Source organism: Cherax quadricarinatus, chromosome 6 (assembly GCF_038502225.1).
Source record: "Cherax quadricarinatus isolate ZL_2023a chromosome 6, ASM3850222v1, whole genome shotgun sequence".
Taxonomy (NCBI): Eukaryota; Metazoa; Arthropoda; class Malacostraca; order Decapoda; family Parastacidae; genus Cherax; species Cherax quadricarinatus.
Genome location: NC_091297.1, coordinates 69063188 through 69084315, shown reverse-complemented (window position 1 = coordinate 69084315; position 21128 = coordinate 69063188). Strand labels below are relative to the sequence as shown.

The 21128-nt window shown below is 45.6% G+C and overlaps 1 protein-coding gene across 1 annotated transcript in view; it reads left to right on the top strand.

The window, feature by feature from the left end:
• Positions 1-722: 722 nt before the first annotated feature.
• LOC128693029 (synaptotagmin-like protein 5) overlaps positions 723-21128 on the top strand; it is a 65791-nt gene continuing 45385 nt past the window's right edge. Inside the window, exon 1 of the mRNA XM_070081895.1 lies at positions 723-1003. Within this exon, the coding sequence (XP_069937996.1) occupies positions 738-1003 (266 nt within the window). The 5' untranslated portion in view covers positions 723-737. The remainder of the gene's footprint in view (positions 1004-21128) is intronic.

Sequence of the window (21128 nt, the reverse complement as noted above, 5' to 3'; positions counted from 1 at the left end):
TCAGTATGAGTGTGCTCGCCACCCTGGCTTCACCTGGTAGTGTTGTGGTCAGTATGAGTGTGCTCGTCACCCTGGCTTCACCTGGTAGTGTTGTGGTCAGTATGAGTGTGCTCGCCACCCTGGCTTCACCTGGTAGTGTTGTGGTCAGTATGAGTGTGCTCGTCACCCTGGCTTCACCTGGTAGTGTTGTGGTCAGTATGAGTGTGCTCGCCACAAACACACACTTAACGTTGCCACAATACAATGCCACAGTAGTTGCCCTTGTGTCACTTTACAATATCAACTTCCTGCAATACCTTCCACCTTACAGTATTTACCATTTTACAATGCATGTCACCGTGCAATAACTATCATCCCTTAGTACGTGCCACCTTACTATACTTGATATCATTGAGTGTGATGGTTGTCAAGAGAGCCTTGATTATTATTATTATAATCAAGGGGGAAGCGCTAAACCCGGAGGATTATACAGCGCCTGGGGGGGGGGATGTGGAAGGCATTCAGGCTTAATTCGGGGAACTGGAGCACAGATCTAATTCCCTAAATCAAGAGCCCCTCACCAACATCAAGGAACCTTCCTTGAGGGGAAGAGAGCCTTGAGGTACCCCATGCGCACATGGGAAGAACTTTCTGGTACTAGCAATACTATGGTAGTCACTAAATGGTATTGGGAAATATAGGAAGGCATACAAATAAACTTACATCACTACCATCATAATTTCCGTGTTATTTCTACTATGATTACTGTTGCTACTATTATTGCTACTACTAGTGGTAGCAGCAACAGCGTGGTTGACCACTCTTACTCTCGTCAACAGTCTCGGAGCGAGAGTATGGCGTCGGTGTGTTCAGCCGGAGCCGAGGGTCGCTACGGTACTGTCATCATCAAGGGAGAGATGGAGCTGGGTCTCCAGTACAACTACAAGGAGGGCCAGCTGGAGTGCCACATCCTACAGTGCCGTGACCTGGCTGCCGTCGACACCAAGAGGAACAGATCTGACCCGTGAGTATCCACCTCCTCTCCCCCCCTCCCCCGCAGTGTTCTTATTGTTCATATTGTTCATCACCGTCTTCTTGTTCAACATTTCGTTAGTGTTGTTTCAGTCTCAGAAGAGAACACATGGCGCAGTAAGGTGCACAACTTGTCTATGTATTTTTATGTAAATAAAAAGCGTACGTTGTTAATATATCTTCTGTCCGACGCTTTATTAATTCTTGCAAATCTGAAATTTCCTTTCATACTGTCATTTTTTTCCAGTATCAAACTTACAACAGGACTTGTGTATCTTTATCCGCCAGTGACGATATGCAAGTCTTGCACAAGTCTTGCACAAGTCTTGCACAAGTCTTGCACAAGTCTTGCACAAGTCTTGCACAAGTCTTGCACAAGTCTTGCACACGTGTCTTGTTCGTCAGCTGGTCAGTGTTATATACCAGTAATAAGTACTACACCCTAATACATTTCTGTATCATTTTTTAAGGGACTGACATCCATAAATCGACGAATAAAACATTTGTCCAGTTTCAAGGACCGAGGCAGCAGTGAAGACATTAATAATAATAATAATAATAATAATAATAATAATAATAATAATAATTCCACATGATACATAGTTTTTACAAAGTTGTTTAACATTTAACAGTACAAATGAAAAGCCCCTGACTGTGCAGAACATTACTGGCAAACTTTTACAATATAATAATTCTCTCTCTCACTCTCTCTCTAGAGAAAGATATATATATATATATATGTATATATATATATGGGTGTGAAGCGTGGGTGATGAATGTTGCAGCGAGGAGAAGGCTGGAGGCAGTGGAGATGTCATGTCTGAGGGCAATGTGTGGTGTGAATATAATGCAGAGAATTCGTAGTTTGGAAGTTAGGAGGAGGTGCGGGATTACCAAAACTGTTGTCCAGAGGGCTGAGGAAGGGTTGTTGAGGTGGTTCGGACATGTAGAGAGAATGGAGCGAAACAGAATGACTTCAAGAGTGTATCAGTCTGTAGTGGAAGGAAGGCGGGGTAGGGGTCGGCCTAGGAAGGGTTGGAGGGAGGGGGTAAAGGAGGTTTTGTGTGCGAGGGGCTTGGACTTCCAGCAGGCATGCGTGAGCGTGTTTGATAGGAGTGAATGGAGACAAATGGTTTTTAATACTTGACGTGCTGTTGGAGTGTGAGCAAAGTAACATTTATGAAGGGATTCAGGGAAACCGGCAGGCCGGACTTGAGTCCTGGAGATGGGAAGTACAGTGCCTGCACTCTGAAGGAGGGGTGTTAATGTTGCAGTTTAAAAACTGTAGTGTAAAGCACCCTTCTGGCAAGACAGTGATGGAGTGAATGATGGTGAAAGTTTTTTCTTTTTCGGGCCACCCTGCCTTGGTGGGAATCGGCTGGTGTGATAATAATAAAAATATATATATATATATATACATATATATATATATATATATACATATATATATATATACATATATATATACATATATATATATATACATATATATATATAGCAACCACCCAGGGAAGTACTACCGTCCTGCCAGATGACTGTGAAACAAAAACCTGTAACTGTTTTGCATGATGGTAGGATTGCTGGTTTCTTTTTCTGTCTCATAAACACGCTAAGATAACAGGGATATCTTGCTACTCCTACTTACACTTTGGTCACACTTCACAGACACGCACATGCATATATATATATACATACATCTAGGTTTTTCTCCCTTTTCTAAATAGCTCTTGTTCTTTTTTATTTCTTCTATTGTCCATGGGGAAGTGGAAAAGAATCTTTCCTCCGTAAGCCATGCGTGTCGTATGAGGCGACTAAAATGCCGGGAGCAATGGGCTAGTAACCCCTTCTCCTGTATACAATTACTAAAAAAGAGAAGAAGAAAAACTTTATAAAACTGGGTTGCTTAAATGTGCGTGGATGTAGTGCGGATGACAAGAAACAGATGATTGCTGATGTTATGAATGAAAAGAAGTTGGATGTCCTGGCCCTAAGCGAAACAAAGCTGAAGGGGGTAGGAGAGTTTCAGTGGGGGGAAATAAATGGGATTAAATCTGGAGTATCTGAGAGAGTTAGAGCAAAGGAAGGGGTAGCAGTAATGTTAAATGATCAGTTATGGAAGGAGAAAAGAGAATATGAATGTGTAAATTCAAGAATTATGTGGATTAAAGTAAAGGTTGGATGCGAGAAGTGAGTCATAATAAGCGTGTATGCACCTGGAGAAGAGAGGAATGCAGAGGAGAGAGAGAGATTTTGGGAGATGTTAAGTGAATGTATAGGAGCCTTTGAACCAAGTGAGAGAGTAATTGTGGTAGGGGACTTGAATGCTAAAGTAGGAGAAACTTTTAGAGAGGGTGTGGTAGGTAAGTTTGGGGTGCCAGGTGTAAATGATAATGGGAGCCCTTTGATTGAACTTTGTATAGAAAGGGGTTTAGTTATAGGTAATACATATTTTAAGAAAAAGAGGATAAATAAGTATACACGATATGATGTAGGGCGAAATGACAGTAGTTTGTTGGATTATGTATTGGTAGATAAAAGACTGTTGAGTAGACTTCAGGATGTACATGTTTATAGAGGGGCCACAGATATATCAGATCACTTTCTAGTTGTAGCTACACTGAGAGTAAAAGGTAGATGGGATACAAGGAGAATAGAAGCATCAGGGAAGAGAGAGGTGAAGGTTTATAAACTAAAAGAGGAGGCAGTTAGGGTAAGATATAAACAGCTATTGGAGGATAGATGGGCTAATGAGAGCATAGGCAATGGGGTCGAAGAGGTATGGGGTAGGTTTAAAAATGTAGTGTTAGAGTGTTCAGCAGAAGTTTGTGGTTACAGGAAAGTGGGTGCAGGAGGGAAGAGGAGCGATTGGTGGAATGATGATGTAAAGAGAGTAGTAAGGGAGAAAAAGTTAGCATATGAGAAGTTTTTACAAAGTAGAAGTGATGCAAGGAGGGAAGAGTATATGGAGAAAAAGAGAGAAGTTAAGAGAGTGGTGAAGCAATGTAAAAAGAGAGCAAATGAGAGAGTGGGTGAGATGTTATCAACAAATTTTGTTGAAAATAAGAAAAAGTTTTGGAGTGAGATTAACAAGTTAAGAAAGCCTAGAGAACAAATGGATTTGTCAGTTAAAAATAGGAGAGGAGAGTTATTAAATGGAGAGTTAGAGGTATTGGGAAGATGGAAGGAATATTTTGAGGAATTGTTAAATGTTGATGAAGATAGGGAAGCTGTGATTTCGTGTATAGGGCAAGGAGGAATAACATCTTGTAGGAGTGAGGAAGAGCCAGTTGTGAGTGTGGGGGAAGTTCGTGAGGCAGTAGGTAAAATGAAAGGGGGTAAGGCAGCCGGGATTGATGGGATAAAGATAGAAATGTTAAAAGCAGGTGGGGATATAGTTTTGGAGTGGTTGGTGCAATTATTTAATAAATGTATGGAAGAAGGTAAGGTACCTAGGGATTGGCAGAGAGCATGCATAGTTCCTTTGTATAAAGGCAAAGGGGATAAAAGAGAGTGCAAAAATTATAGGGGGATAAGTCTGTTGAGTGTACCTGGTAAAGTGTATGGTAGAGTTATAATTGAAAGAATTAAGAGTAAGACGGAGAATAGGATAGCAGATGAACAAGGAGGCTTTAGGAAAGGTAGGGGGTGTGTGGACCAGGTGTTTACAGTGAAACATATAAGTGAACAGTATTTAGATAAGGCTAAAGAGGTCTTTGTGGCATTTATGGATTTGGAAAAGGCGTATGACAGGGTGGATAGGGGGGCAATGTGGCAGATGTTGCAAGTGTATGGTGTAGGAGGTAGGTTACTGAAAGCAGTGAAGAGTTTTTACGAGGATAGTGAGGCTCAAGTTAGAGTATGTAGGAAAGAGGGAAATTTTTTCCCAGTAAAAGTAGGCCTTAGACAGGGATGTGTGATGTCACCGTGGTTGTTTAATATATTTATAGATGGGGTTGTAAGAGAAGTAAATGCGAGGGTCTTGGCAAGAGGCGTGGAGTTAAAAGATAAAGAATCACACACAAAGGGGGAGTTGTCACAGCTGCTCTTTGCTGATGACACTGTGCTCTTGGGAGATTCTGAAGAGAAGTGGCAGAGATTGGTGGATGAATTTGGTAGGGTGTGCAAAAGAAGAAAATTAAAGGTGAATACAGGAAAGAGTAAGGTTATGAGGATAACAAAAAGATTAGGTGATGAAAGATTGAATATCAGATTGGAGGGAGAGAGTATGGAGGAGGTGAACGTATTCAGATATTTGGGAGTGGACGTGTCAGCAGATGGGTCTATGAAAGATGAGGTGAATCATAGAATTGATGAGGGAAAAAGAGTGAGTGGTGCACTTAGGAGTCTGTGGAGACAAAGAACTTTGTCCTTGGAGGCAAAGAGGGGAATGTATGAGAGTATAGTTTTACCAACGCTCTTATATGGGTGTGAAGCGTGGGTGATGAATGTTGCAGCGAGGAGAAGGCTGGAGGCAGTGGAGATGTCATGTCTGAGGGCAATGTGTGGTGTGAATATAATGCAGAGAATTCGTAGTTTGGAAGTTAGGAGGAGGTGCGGGATTACCAAAACTGTTGTCCAGAGGGCTGAGGAAGGGTTGTTGAGGTGGTTCGGACATGTAGAGAGAATGGAGCGAAACAGAATGACTTCAAGAGTGTATCAGTCTGTAGTGGAAGGAAGGCGGGGTAGGGGTCGGCCTAGGAAGGGTTGGAGGGAGGGGGTAAAGGAGGTTTTGTGTGCGAGGGGCTTGGACTTCCAGCAGGCATGCGTGAGCGTGTTTGATAGGAGTGAATGGAGACAAATGGTTTTTAATACTTGACGTGCTGTTGGAGTGTGAGCAAAGTAACATTTATGAAGGGATTCAGGGAAACCGGCAGGCCGGACTTGAGTCCTGGAGATGGGAAGTACAGTGCCTGCACTCTGAAGGAGGGGTGTTAATGTTGCAGTTTAAAAACTGTAGTGTAAAGCACCCTTCTGGCAAGACAGTGATGGAGTGAATGATGGTGAAAGTTTTTCTTTTTCGGGCCACCCTGCCTTGGTGGGAATCGGCCGGTGTGATAATAAAATAAAAATATATATATATATATATATATTTGAAAAGTGGGTCAAAATAAGCGTGTATGCACCTGGAGAAGAGAGGAATGTAGAGGAGAGAGAGAGATTTTGGGAGATGTTAAGTGAATGTATAGGAGCCTTTGAACCAAGTGAGAGAGTAATTGTGGTAGGGGACCTGAATGCTAAAGTAGGAGAAACTTTTAGAGAGGGTGTGGTAGGCAAGTTTGGGGTGCCAGGTGTAAATGATAATGGGAGCCCTTTGATTGAACTTTGTATAGAAAGGGGTTTAGTTATAGGTAATACATATTTTAAGAAAAAGAGGATAAATAAGTATACAAGATATGATGTAGGGCGAAATGACAGTAGTTTGTTGGATTATGTGTTGGTAGATAAAAGACTGTTGAGTAGACTTCAGGATGTACATGTTTATAGAGGGGCCACAGATATGTCAGATCACTTTCTAGTTGTAGCTACACTGAGAGTAAAAGGTAGATGGGATACAAGGAGAATAGAAGCATCAGGAAAGACAGAGGTGAAGGTTTATAAACTAAAAGAGAGGTTAAGAGAGTGGTGAAGCAATGTAAAAAGAGAGCAAATGAGAGAGTGGGTGAGATGTTATCAACAAATTTTGTTGAAAATAAGAAAAAGTTTTGGAGTGAGATTAACAAATTAAGGAAGCCTAGAGAACAAATGGATCTGCCAGTTAAAAATAGGAGAGGAGAGTTATTAAATGGAGACTTAGAGGTATTGGGAAGATGGAAGGAATATTTTGAGGAATTGTTAAATGTTGATGAAGATAGGGAAGCTGTGATTTCATGTATAGGGCAAGGAGGAATAACATCTTGTAGGAGTGAGGAAGAGCCAGTTGTGAGTGTGGGGGAAGTTCGTGAGGCAGTAGGTAAAATGAAAGGGGGTAAGGCAGCTGGGATTGATGGGATAAAGATGGAAATGTTAAAAGCAGGTGAGGATATAATTTTGGAGTGGTTGGTGCAATTATTTAATAAATGTATGGAAGAGGGTAAGGTACCTAGGGATTGGCAGAGAGCATGCATAGTTCCTATGTATAAAGGCAAAGAGGACAAAAGAGAGTGCAAAAATTATAGGGGAATAAGTCTGTTGAGTATACCTGGTAAAGTGTATGGTAGAGTTATTATTGAAAGAATTAAGAGTAAGACGGAGAATAGGATAGCAGATGAACAAGGAGGCTTTAGGAAAGGTGGGTGTGTGGACCAGGTGTTTACAGTGAAACATGTAAGTGAACAGTATTTAGATAAGGCTAAAGAGGTTTTTGTGGCATTTATGGATTTGGAAAAGGCGTATGACAGGGTGGATAGGGGGGCAATGTGGCAGATGTTGCAGGTGTATGGTATAGGGGGTAGGTTACTGAAAGCAGTGAAGAGATTTTACGAGGATAATGAGGATCAAGTTAGAGTACGTAGGAAAGAGGGAAATTATTTCCCAGTAAAAGTAGGCCTTAGACAAGGATGTGTGATGTCACCATGGTTGTTTAATATATTTATAGATGGGGTTGTAAGAGAAGTAAATGCGAGGGTCTTGGCAAGAGGCGTGGAGTTAAAAGATAAAGAATCACACATAAAGTGGGGGTTGTCACAGTTGCTCTTTGCTGATGACACTGTGCTCTTGGGAGATTCTAAAGAGAAGTTGCAGAGGTTGGTGGATGAATTTGGTAGGGTATGCAAAAGAAGAAAATTAAAAGTGAATACAGGAAATAGTAAGATTATGAGGATAACAAAAAGATTAGGTGATGAAAGATTGGATATCAGTTGTGATGAATGGTTTGAAAAACCGACAAGTTGAAGATTGAGACACTTGTGCAGCATATGGGAATCTTTATTCAGGAAACGTTTCGCCACACAGTGGCTTCATCAGTCCAATACAAAGAGAAAGGCGTAAGGAGAGGAGGAGAATGAGGTAATCAGTCCCTCAACCTGGAGTCGATGTGTTCAGTCCATCAATCTTGTAGAATGTACAGCATAGGGCCGTAGACGTGGCTTATATACTGTAGTGAGGTGACGTGAAGCAGATGGAGGCGGGGTCATAGTGGTACCATCCACTAGTCGAAGTAGGTCTTCGTCCAAAGGTTGAACAAGTGTTGAAGAATTCTTTGTAACAAGACCCCATAGTGGATGGTACTAGGTCACTCTCCCTGAACCGTGAGCTTTATCATACCTCTGCTTAAAGCTATGTATGGATCCTGCCTCCACTACATCGCTTCCCAAACTATTCCACTTACTGACTACTCTGTGGCTGAAGAAATACTTCCTAACATCCCTGTGATTCATCTGTGTCTTCAGCTTCCAACTGTGTCCCCTTGTTACTGTGTCCAATCTCTGGAACATCCTGTCTTTGTCCACCTTGTCAATTCCTCTCAGTATTTTATATGTCGTTATCATGTCCCCCCTATCTCTCCTGTCCTCCAGTGTCGTCAGGTTGATTTCCCTTAACCTCTCCTCGTAGGACATACCTCTTAGCTCTGGGACTAGTCTTGTTGCAAATCTTTGCACTTTCTCTAGTTTTTTTATGTGCTTGGCTAGGTGTGGGTTCCAAACTGGTGCCGCATACTCCAATATGGGCCTAACGTACACGGTGTACAGGGTCCTGAATGATTCCTTATTGAGAAGTCAGAATGCTGTTCTGAGGTTTGCTAGGCGCCCATATGCTGCAGCAGTTATTTGGTTGATGTGCGCTTCAGGAGATGTGCTTGGTGTTATACTCACCCCAAGATCTTTTTCCTTGAGTGAGGTTTGTAGTCTCTGGCCTCCTAGACTGTACTCCGTCTGCGGTCTTCTTTGCCCTTCCCCAATCTTCATGACTTTGCACTTGGTGGGGTTGAACTCCAGAAGCCGATTGCTGGACCAGGTCTGCAGCCTGTCCAGATCCCTTTGTAGTTCTGCCTGGTCTTCGATCGAGTGAATTCTTCTCATCAACTTCACGTCATCTGCAAACAGCGACACTTCGGAGTCTATTCCTTCCGTCATGTCGTTCACAAATACCAGAAACAGCACTGGTCCTAGCACTGACCCCTGTGGGACCCCGCTGGTCACAGGTGCCCACTCTGACACCTCGCCACGTACCATGACTCGCTGCTGTCTTCCTGACAAGTATTCCCTGATCCATTGTAGTGCCTTCCCTGTTATCCCTGCCTGGTCCTCCAGTTTTTGCACTAATATCTTGTGTGGAACTGTGTCAAACGTCTTCTTACAGTCCAAGAAAATGCAATCTACCCACCCCTCTCTCTCTCTTGTCTTACTGCTGTCACCCTGTCATAAAACTCCAGTAGGTTTGTGACACAGGATTTCCCGTCCCTGAAACCATGTTGGCTGCTGTTGATGAGATCATTCCTTTCTAGGTGTTTCACCATTCTTCTCCTGATAATCTTCTCCATGACTTTGCATACTATACATGTCAGTGACACTGTTCTGTAGTTTAGTGCTTCATGTCTGTCTCCGTTTTTAAAAATTGGGACTGCATTTGCTGTTTTCCATATCTCAGGTAATCTCTCTGTTTCGATAGATGTGTTGAATATTGTTGTTAGGGGTACACATAGCACCTCTTCTTCCTCTCTCAGGGCCAATGGAGAAATGTTAGCCGGCCCCATTGTCTTTGATATCTAGCTCACTCAGAAGCCTCTTCACTTCTTCCTTTGTTGTGTGTACTGTGTCCAGCGCTTGGTGGTGTACCCCACCTCTCTGTCTTTCTGGAGTCCTTTCTGTCTCCTCTGTAAACACTTCTTTGAATCTCATGCTGAGCTCCTCACATACTTCTCGGTCCTTTCTTGTTGTCTCTTGTCCTTCCTTAGCCTGATTACCTGGTCCTTGACTGTTGTTTTCCTCCTGATGTGGCTGTATAACAGCTTTGGGTCAGATATGGCTTTCGCTGGTATGTCGTTTTCATATTGTCGTTGGGCCTCCCTTGTTACCTGTGCATATTCATTTATGTCGCTAAGACTGCTCTCCTTATTCTCTTGGGTCCTTTGCCTTTTATACTTCTTCCATTCCCTAGCACACTTGGTTTTTTGCCTCCCTGCACCTTGGCTTTTTCATTATTCCTGTTACCCTTGGGTACAAACCTCTCCTCAGCTTCCTTGCATATTGTTGTTATATATTCCATCATCTCATTAACTGGCTTCCCTGCCAGTTCTCTGTCCCATTGAACCCCGTTCAGGAAGTTCCTCATTCCCTGGTAGTCCCCCTTCCTGTAGTTTGGCGTCATTCACCCGGGCCTTCCTGCTTCACCCTCCACTTGCAGCTCTACTGTGTATTCGAAGCTTAAAACCACATGATCGCTGGCCCCAAGGGGTCTTTCATATGTGATGTCCTCAATATCTGCACTACTCAAGGTGATTACTAGGTCCAGTCTCGCTGGTTCATTCTCTCCTCTCTTTCTGGTAGTGTCCCTTACGTGTTGGTACATGAAATTTTCCAGTACCACCTCCATCATCTTAGCTCTCCATGTATCTTGGCCCCCATGTGGCTCTAAGTTCTCCAAATCGATTTCCTTGTGGTTAAAGTCACCCATGATCAGGAGCTTTGTCCTGCATGCATGAGCCCTTCTGGCCACTACAGCAAGTGTGTCAACCATCGCTCTATTGCTCTCATCATACTCTTGCCTTGGCCTCCTGCTGTTCTGTGGTGGGTTATACATCACTGCAATTACCACATTGGGACCTCCAGATTGAAGGATTCCTCTTATGTAATCTTTTGCTTCTCCACTGTCTCCTTTCTCCAGCTCATCAAAATTCCATCAATTTTTGATCAGCACTGCAACTCCTTCACCCCCCTGTTCCCTCTGTCTTTCCTCAGGATCTGATATCCCATTGGAAAGATGGCATCTGTTATACCTGTGAGCTTGGTTTCTGTGAAAGCTATGATGTCCGGTGATGCCTCTTTCACTCTTTCGTGCCACTCCTCCCACTTATTCGTTATTCCATCAGCGTTTGTGTACCATACCTTCAGTTTCCTCTCCAACACTGTGTTTTGGGGGTCTATGAGGGTGGGAGACCTGGTAGTGTACTGTGGGATTCTATAGCTGAGTGTTGGGTGGGAGCTGTGAGTATGGGTTGAAGTTTGTGTTGGGAAGGTGTGATAGGTTGTGGGGTTCTGAGGATGGTTCTGTGTGTGCTTACTCTTGTTGCTCTGTCCTGCTCTGATTGACCTCTGCTGATTCTGACCTTGTCTCCCTTCCTAGCCCCTCTCACTTTTGTGTCCTCTCTCTCAGCTGCTGTCGTTCTGTTTGTGTTCTCGGTCTAGGAACACCCTCTTGTATTCTGTCGAGTACTTCAACCATGGTATCTCTTGGAGGATCCTGGTCCGCACTGTTTGTGTCCTGAAAATCAGCTTGATCATCTTGTGTGCGTGTGTCGTGCCGAATATGTAAAACTGATCATTTAACATGAACTCATTCAAAATTAAGTCCTTTCTAAAAATTTCTCTTATTCGTTTAAAGATACGTTTTTTTTTTCATTTAAGTTAATTTAAAAATTAATAATTTTGTACCAAAAGATCCTTAGGAAACTTATCTAACCTTTTTATGACAAGCACAATTTAATTTAGCCTAATCCGACTAAATATATTTTAGATAAGTTTACAATAATTTAATAATAAACAATGATAATTTAATAATAAGCATAATGAAATATATTTTTTCGTTAGACTCAGAATGATTTTTGCGAAATTATTGCCTATATATATATATATATATATATATATATATATATATATATATATATATATATATATATATATATATATATATATATATATATATATTATTGTGCCCACGAACGAGTGGTATTGATCAATAACAACACTCCTACACTATACTCTCATACATTTCCCTCTTTGCCTCCAAGGACAAAGTTCTTTGTCTCCACAGACTCCACTCACCCTATTTCCCTCATCAATTCTATGATTCACCTCAACTTTCATAGACCCATCTGCTGACACGTCCATTCCCAAATATCTGAATACATTCACCTCCTCCATACTCTCTCCCTCCAATCTGATATCCAATCTTTCATCACCTAATCTTTTTGTTATCCTCATAACCTTACTCTTTCCTGTATTCACTTTTAATTTTCTTCTTTTGTACACCCTACCAAATTCATCCACCAATCTCTGCAACTTCTCTTCAGAATCTCCCAAGAGCACAGTGTCATCAGCAAAGAGCAACTGTGACAACTCCCACTTTATGTGTGATTCTTTATCTTTTAACTCCACGCCTCTTGCCAAGACCCTCGCATTTACTTCTCTTACAACCCCATCTATAAATATATTAAACAACCACAGTGACATCACACATCCTTGTCTAAGGCCTACTTTTACTGGGAAATAATCTCCCTCTCTCCTACATACTCTAACTTGAGCTTCACTATCCTCGTAAAAACTCTTCACTGCTTTCAGTAACCTACCTCCTACACCAAACACCTGCAACATCTGCTACATTGCATCCCTATCCACCCTGTCATACGCCTTTTCCAAATCCATAAATGCCACAAAGACCTCTTTAGCCCTATCTAAATACTGTTCACTTATATGTTTCACTGTAAACACCTTGTCCACACACCCATATATATATATATATATATATATATATATATATATATATATATATATATATATATATATATATATATATATATATATATATATATATATGAAATCACAAAACACGTGATTGTTGATTCATTAAAGAAACTGCGGCTGACCGAGACTCGAGTCTCTATCCACAACGAGAAGTAAATGAGTTGTCAGGATTGCTTTGTGCTTGTCACTTGTTATTGTCCCTCAACAATAATAAGCTGTCCAGGGTTTTCAGCAGTAATACTACACGAAAACATCTTAGGTGGGTGTTTTGGGGCTTGTTGAATATGTCCATTCCGAAGAAGTTCACCTTTGCTCCGTCTCACTACTACTTATCTGTATCAGTGTACTTCAGAATACGCCTCGTCTGAAAATATTACTGTTCTCTATTCATGTGTCGTTCATCCATCATGATCGAGCGTCCACCGCAACAGTTGTTTCTTCGTAGCAACAGTCAGTAATTGTGTCTTTACTGCCTTTCTGCCAGTTCTGCCAACTTCAAGAAGCCATATCTCCCTGTAGATCTTTGCTGGTTTTCTTGGGATCCTTGACACTATTTCTTATGATAACCTTGTCATCGTGAGGTGACAACGTTATCATAAGAAATAGTCTTGTGTTTTCATTTACATCTTCCTCGATACAGCGCCCCACAATCATCAGTGTCATCAGCTTTCTTCAGAATCCAATCAACAGTTGACTTGATTATGCTCAAAGTTTCGGTGATCTGTCTGACATTCAAGTCAGCATGTTTAGTAACAACTACAATACCTGCACACTTCCTAGGTGTAACATCCATCATGAATTTTAGCACTAATCATGAATTGAAGGGGAGATGTGGCGAAACCATATTCATTCACAGAGCACGCTTGTGGGAATAGCCTTACAGAACAACAGCTGTTGTAGCACTGATGAGAATCACAGAGTCTAACCACAGCCGGATGGTTGCCAAAAGTGCATTTACAGGTAGAGATGAGGTCAATGATTTGACTACAGTGTCTAGGCCCACAGTGTTTATTTTAGTTTTGAAGTGAATAAGATTCCTGCAAATTTTTCAGTCTGTGAAGTTATTCGACGTTTTTGGTCCTTTAGTCTGCATAGAATTTCTGCAGAAGTTCAGTCGAACACGAGGAATATCAAAGAGGTAATTGTTCCTGGTTTGATACCATTGTAGTCTGGTACAATATTTTAGAAATTCCCTGACTTCAGAAGCAACATTACTTTACCCTTTTTGAACAAATGGATTGAACAGTCATGTGTAGAGTTGAGGATTGAACAGTCATGTGTAGAGTTGAGGATTGAACAGTCATGTGTAGAGTTGAGGATTCGAATAAGGTCATAGTGTGTTGCCACTTGGCAGAATCTGTGATTCTTCTAACCTCTGTCCTTTGTTGAGTGTTAATTAGTTTGAGGCGAGTTGCTGTAGTTGATTCCACAGACAGACTGTATATGTGAGGGTTCATAAGAGGAGGGAAGTATGGTTGTATGGTGTAGGTGTGGAGTGATGGGGCGTGGGATTACTGGGGGTTTGGCTGTGGGTGGTGGGGTCTGGGGTTAGGGGTGGTGGGGTCTGGGGTTAAGGGTGGTGAGGTCTGGGGTTAAGGGTGGTGAGGGTTAGAGGGTAGGGGGTAGGGGTAAGGATGGTGGTGGGGGACGAGGATCAGGGTGGTACCTGGAGTTTACCTGGAGAGAGTTCCGGGGGTCAACGCCCCCGCGGCCCGGTCTGAGACCAGGCCTCCTGGTGGATCAGAGCCTGATCAACCAGGCTGTTGCTGCTGGCTGCACGCAAACCAACATATGAGCCACAGCCCGGCTGATCCGGAACTGACTTTAGGTGCTTGTCCAGTGCCAGCTTGAAGACTGCCAGGGGTCTGTTGGTAATCCCCCTTATGTGTGCTGGGAGGCAGTTGAACAGTCTCGGGCCCCTGACACTTATTGTATGGTCTCTTAACGTGCTAGTGACACCCCTGCTTTTCATTGGGGGGATGGTGCATCGTCTGCCAAGTCTTTTGCTTTCGTAGTGGGTGATTTTCGTGTGCAAGTTCGGTACTAGTCCCTCTAGGATTTTCCAGGTGTATATAATCATGTATCTCTCCCTCCTGCGTTCCAGGGAATACAGGTTTAGGAACCTCAAGCGCTCCCAATAATTGAGGTGTTTTATCTCCGTTATGCGCGCCGTGAAAGTTCTCTGTACATTTTCTAGGTCGGCAATTTCACCTGCCTTGAAAGGTGCTGTTAGTGTGCAGCAATATTCCAGCCTAGATAGAACAAGTGACCTGAAGAGTGTCATCATGGGCTTGGCCTCCCTAGTTTTGAAGGTTCTCATTATCCATCCTGTCATTTTTCTAGCAGATGCGATTGATACAATGTTATGGTCCTTGAAGGTGAGATCCTCCGACATGATCACTCCCAGGTCTTTGACGTTGGTGTTTCGCTCTATTTTGTGGCCAGAATTTGTTTTGTACTCTGATGAAGATTTAATTTCCTCATGTTTACCATATCTGAGTAATTGAAATTTCTCATCGTTGAACTTCATATTGTTTTCTGCTGCCCACTGAAAGATTTGGTTGATGTCTGCCTGGAGCTTTGCAGTGTCTGCAATGGAAGACACTGTCATGCAGATTCGGGTGTCATCTGCAAAGGAAGACACGGTGCTGTGGCTGACATCCTTGTCTATGTCGGATATAAGGATGAGGAACAAGATGGGAGCGAGTACTGTGCCTTGTGGAACAGAGCTTTTCACCGTAGCTGCCTCGGACTTTACTCTGTTAACGACTACTCTCTGTGTTCTGTTAGTGAGGAAATTATAGATCCATCGACCGACTTTTCCTGTTATTCCTTTAGCACGCATTTTGTGCGCTATTACGCCATGGTCACACTTGTCGAAGGCTTTTGCAAAGTCTGTATATATTACATCTGCATTCTTTTTGTCTTCTAGTGCATTTAGGACCTTGTCGTAGTGGTGGTGGGGGTTGGGGATTGGGTTTTGGGGGTTGGGGGTCAAGGTGTTGGTGGGGATTGTGGGTTGGGGTCTGGGGTGGTGGAGGATGATAGGGGTGGGGATGGTGGTCAACACAGTGATGGATGACCAGTCAGTGACGGTGGCTGTACACGGGCCTTCCCCGAAGCCCTCGTATGACTCAGGTGCGCTGGACGTAGGTACGGGGGTGGCGGGGAGGAAGATGTGGGCGTGGGTGGCTCCTTGTGGGCGTGGGAGGAACATAATGGGGGGCACACTGTGATCGTGGGTATCTGTTATGGGCGACCCTGACCTCTGCCCCACCTGTGTACAGCTGCTCCACCTGTGTACACCTGCCCCACCTGTGTACACCTGCCCTACCTGTGTACACCTGCCCCACATGTGTACATCTGCCCCACCTGTGTACACCTGCCCTCCCTGTGTACACCTGCCCCACCTGTGTACATCTGCCCCACCTGTGTACATCTGCCCCACCTGTGTACACCTGTCCCAACTGTGTACACTACCCAAACCTGTGTACACCTGCCCCACCTGTGTACACCTGCCCCACCTGTGCAAACCTGCCCTACCTGTGTACACCTGCCCCACCTGTGTACAATTGCTCTACCTGTGTACATCTGCCCCACCTGTGTACATCTGCCCCACCTGTGTACGCCTGCCACACCTGTGTACACCTGTCCCAACTGTGTACACATACCCAAACCTGAGTACACCTGCCCCACCTGTGTACACCTGCCCCACCTGTGTACACCTGCACCACCTGTGTACACCTGCCACACCTGTGTACACCTGCACCACCTGTGTACATCTGCCCCACCTGTGTACACCTGTCCCACCTGTGTACACCTGCCCCACCTGTGTACATCTGCCCCACCTGTGTACATCTGCCCCACCTGTGTACACCTGCCCCACCTGTGTACACCTGCCCTACCTGTGTACACCTGCCCCACCTATGTACATCTGCCCCACCTGTGTACACCTGCCCCACCTGTGTACACCTGCCCTACCTGTGTACACCTGCCCCACCTGTGTACACCTGCCCCACCTGTGTACACCTGCCCTACCTGTGTACACCTGCCCCACATGTGTACATCTGCCCCACCTGTGTACACCTGTCCCACCTGTGTGCACCTGCCCTACCTGTGTACACCTGCCCCACCTATGTACATCTGCCCCACCTGTGTACACCTGCCCTCCCTGTGTACGCCTGCCCCACCTGTGTACATCTGCCCCACCTGTGTACATCTGCCCCACCTGTGTACACCTGTCCCAACTGTGTACACCTACCCAAACGTGTGTACACCTGCCCCACCTGTGTACACCTGCCCCACCTGTGTACAATTGCTCTACCTGTGTACATCTGCCCCACCTGTGTACGCCTGCCACACCTGTGTACACCTGTCCCAACTGTGTACACTTACCCAAAATTGAGTACACCTGCCCCACCTGTGTACACCTGCCCCACCTGTGTACACCTGCCCCACCTATGTATACCTGCACCACCTGTGTACACCTGCCACACCTGTGTACACCTGCACCACCTGTGTACACCTGCCCCACCTGTGTACACCTGTCCCACCTGTGTACACCTGCCACACCTGTGTACACCTGTCCCACCTGTGTACACCTGCCCCACCTGTGTACATCTGCCCCACCTGTGTACATCTGCCCCACCTGTGTACAATTGCTCTACCTGTGTACATCTGCCCCACCTGTGTACATCTGCCCCACCTGTGTACGCCTGCCACACCTGTGTACACCTGTCCCAACTGTGTACACCTACCCAAAATTGAGTACACCTGCCCCACCTGTGTACACCTGCCCCACCTGTGTACACCTGCCCCACCTATGCATACCTGCACCACCTGTGTACACCTGCCACACCTGTGTACACCTGCACCACCTGTGTACACCTGCCCCACCTGTGTACACCTGTCCCACCTGTGTACACCTGCCACACCTGTGTACATCTGCCCCACCTTTGTACATCTGCCCCACCTGTGTACACCTGCCCCACCTGTGTACACCTGCCCTACCTGTGTACACCTGCCCCACCTATGTACATCTGCCCCACCTGTGTACACCTGCCCCACCTGTGTACACCTGCCCTACCTCTGTACACCTGCCCCACCTGTGTACATCTGCCCCACCTGTGTACACCTGTCCCACCTGTGTACACCTGTCCCAACTGTGCACACCTACCCAAACCTGTGTACACCTGCCCCACCTGTGTACACCTGCCCCACCTGTGTACACCTGCTCCACCTGTGTACACCTGCCCAACCTGTGTACACCTGCCCTACCTGTGTACATCTGCCCTACCTGTGTACCTCTACCCCACCTGTGTACACCTGCCCCACCTGTGTACACCTGTCCCAACTGTGTACACCTACCCAAACCTGAGTACACCTGCCCCACCTGTGTAACCTGCCCCACCTGTGCACACCTGCCCCAACTATGTATACCTGCACCACCTGTGTACACCTGCCCCACCTGTGTACACCTGCACCACCTGGGTACATCTGCCCCACCTGTGTACACCTGTCCCACCTGTGTACACCTGTCCCACCTGTGTACACCTGCCACACCTGTGTACACCTGTCCCACCTGTGTACACCTGCCCCACCTGTGTACATCTGCCCCACCTGTGTACATCTGCCCCACCTGTGTACACCTGCCCTCCCTGTGTACGCCTGCCCCACCTATGTACATCTGCCCCACCTGTGTACATCTGCCCCACCTGTGTACACCTGTCCCAACTGTGTACACCTACCCAAACCTGTGTACACCTGCCCCACCTGTGTACACCTGCCCCACCTGTGTAAACCTGCCCCACCTGTGTACACCTGCCCCACCTGTGTACAATTGCTCTACCTGTGTACATCTGCCCCACCTGTGTACATCTGCCCCACCTGTGTACGCCTGCCACACCTGTGTACACCTGTCCCAACTGTGTACACCTACCCAAAATTGAGTACACCTGCCCCACCTGTGTACACCTGCCCCACCTGTGTACACCTGCCCCACCTATGCATACCTGCACCACCTGTGTACACCTGCCACACCTGTGTACACCTGCACCACCTGTGTACACCTGCCCCACCTGTGTACACCTGTCCCACCTGTGTACACCTGCCACACCTGTGTACATCTGCCCCACCTTTGTACATCTGCCCCACCTGTGTACACCTGCCCCACCTGTGTACACCTGCCCTACCTGTGTACACCTGCCCCACCTATGTACATCTGCCCCACCTGTGTACACCTGCCCCACCTGTGTACACCTGCCCTACCTCTGTACACCTGCCCCACCTGTGTACACCTGTCCCACCTGTGTACACCTGTCCCAACTGTGCACACCTACCCAAACCTGTGTACACCTGCCCCACCTGTGTACATCTGCCCCACCTGTGTACACCTGCTCCACCTGTGTACACCTGCCCAACCTGTGTACACCTGCCCTACCTGTGTACATCTGCCCTACCTGTGTACCTCTACCCCACCTGTGTACACCTGCCCCACCTGTGTACACCTGTCCCAACTGTGTACACCTACCCAAACCTGAGTACACCTGCCCCACCTGTGTAACCTGCCCCACCTGCGCACACCTGCCCCAACTATGTATACCTGCACCACCTGTGTACACCTGCCCCACCTGTGTACACCTGCACCACCTGGGTACATCTGCCCCACCTGTGTACACCTGTCCCACCTGTGTACACCTGCCCCACCTGTGTACACCTGCCCCACCTGTGTACACCTGCACCACCTGTGTACACCTGCACCACCTGTGTACACCTGCACCACCTGTGTACACCTGCCCCACCTGTGTACACCTGCACCACCTGTGCACACCTGCACCACCTGTGTACATCTGCACCACCTGTGCACACCTGCACCACCTGTGTACACCTGCACCACCTGTGCACACCTGCACCACCTGTGTACATCTGCACCACCTGTGCACACCTGTACCACCTGTGTACACCTGCACCACCTGTGTACACCTGCACCACCTGTGCACACCTGCACCACCTGTGTACATCTGCACCACCTGTGCACACCTGCACCACCTGTGTACACCTGCACCACCTGTGTACATCTGCACCACCTGTGTACACCTGCACCACCTGTGCACACCTGCACCACCTGTGTACACCTGCACCACCTGTGCACACCTGCACCACCTGTGTACACCTGCACCACCTGTGTGATAATCTTCTGATCTTACAAGAATATAGTTTTGAACCTTAAAATATAAGGTATAAACTCTCAGCATATATACACTGAGGGATATATACACACCTGTGTGTATATCCACAAGCCTGTGTGTATATCCTGTGTCCAGAGTATTATGATATATGAATCTGAGGGATATACACACACCTGTGTGTATATCCTGAGCCCAGAGTACTATCATACATAAATCTGAGGTATATACACACACCTGTGTGTATATCCTGAGCCCAGAGTACTATCATACATAAATCTGAGGTATATACACACACCTGTGTGTATATCCTGTGCCCAGAGTACTATCATACAAAAATCTGAGGTATATACACACACCTGTGTGTATATCCTGAGCCCAGAGTACTATCATACATAAATCTGAGGTATATACACACACCTGTGTGTATATCCTGTGCCCAGAGTACTATCATACAAAAATCTGAGGTATATACACACACCTGTGTGTATATCCTGAGCCCAGAGTACTATCATACATAAATCTGAGGTATATACACACACCTGTGTGTATATCCTGAGCCCAGAGTACTATCATACATAAATCTGAGGTATATACACACACCTGTGTGTATATCCTGTGCCCAGAGTACTATCATACAAAAATCTGAGGTATATACACACACCTGTGTGTATATCCTGAGCCCAGAGTACTATCATACATAAATCTGAGGTATATACACACACCTGTGTGTATATCCTGTGCCCAGAGTACTATCATACATAAATCTGAGGTATATACACACACCTGTGTGTATATCCTGAGCCCAGAGTACTATCATACATAAATCTGAGGTATATACACACACCTGTGTGTATATCCTGTGCCCAGAGTACTATCATACAAAAATCTGACCTTTCCAGCCAAAGTCTCTTATTCAGTAAAGGGAAATTATTTCGAAAGCGAAAATAAACTAAGGAGATTATATTACTGCAGTCTAATGTATAGAATAAATAATACGTAAGAACTCTAGAGAGCTGCCATCATTGCCACACTGGGTGACAGAGCTCTAGAGAGCTGCCATCATTGCCACACTGGGTGACAGAGCTCTAGAGAGCTGCCATCACTGCCACAACTGGGTGACAGAGCTCTAGAGAGCTGCCATCACTGCCACAATTGGGTGACAGAGCTCTAGAGAGCTGCCATCACTGCCACAACTGGGTGACAGAGCTCTAGAGAGCTGCCATCACTGCCACAACTGGGTGACAGAGCTCTAGAGAGCTGCCATCATTGCCAC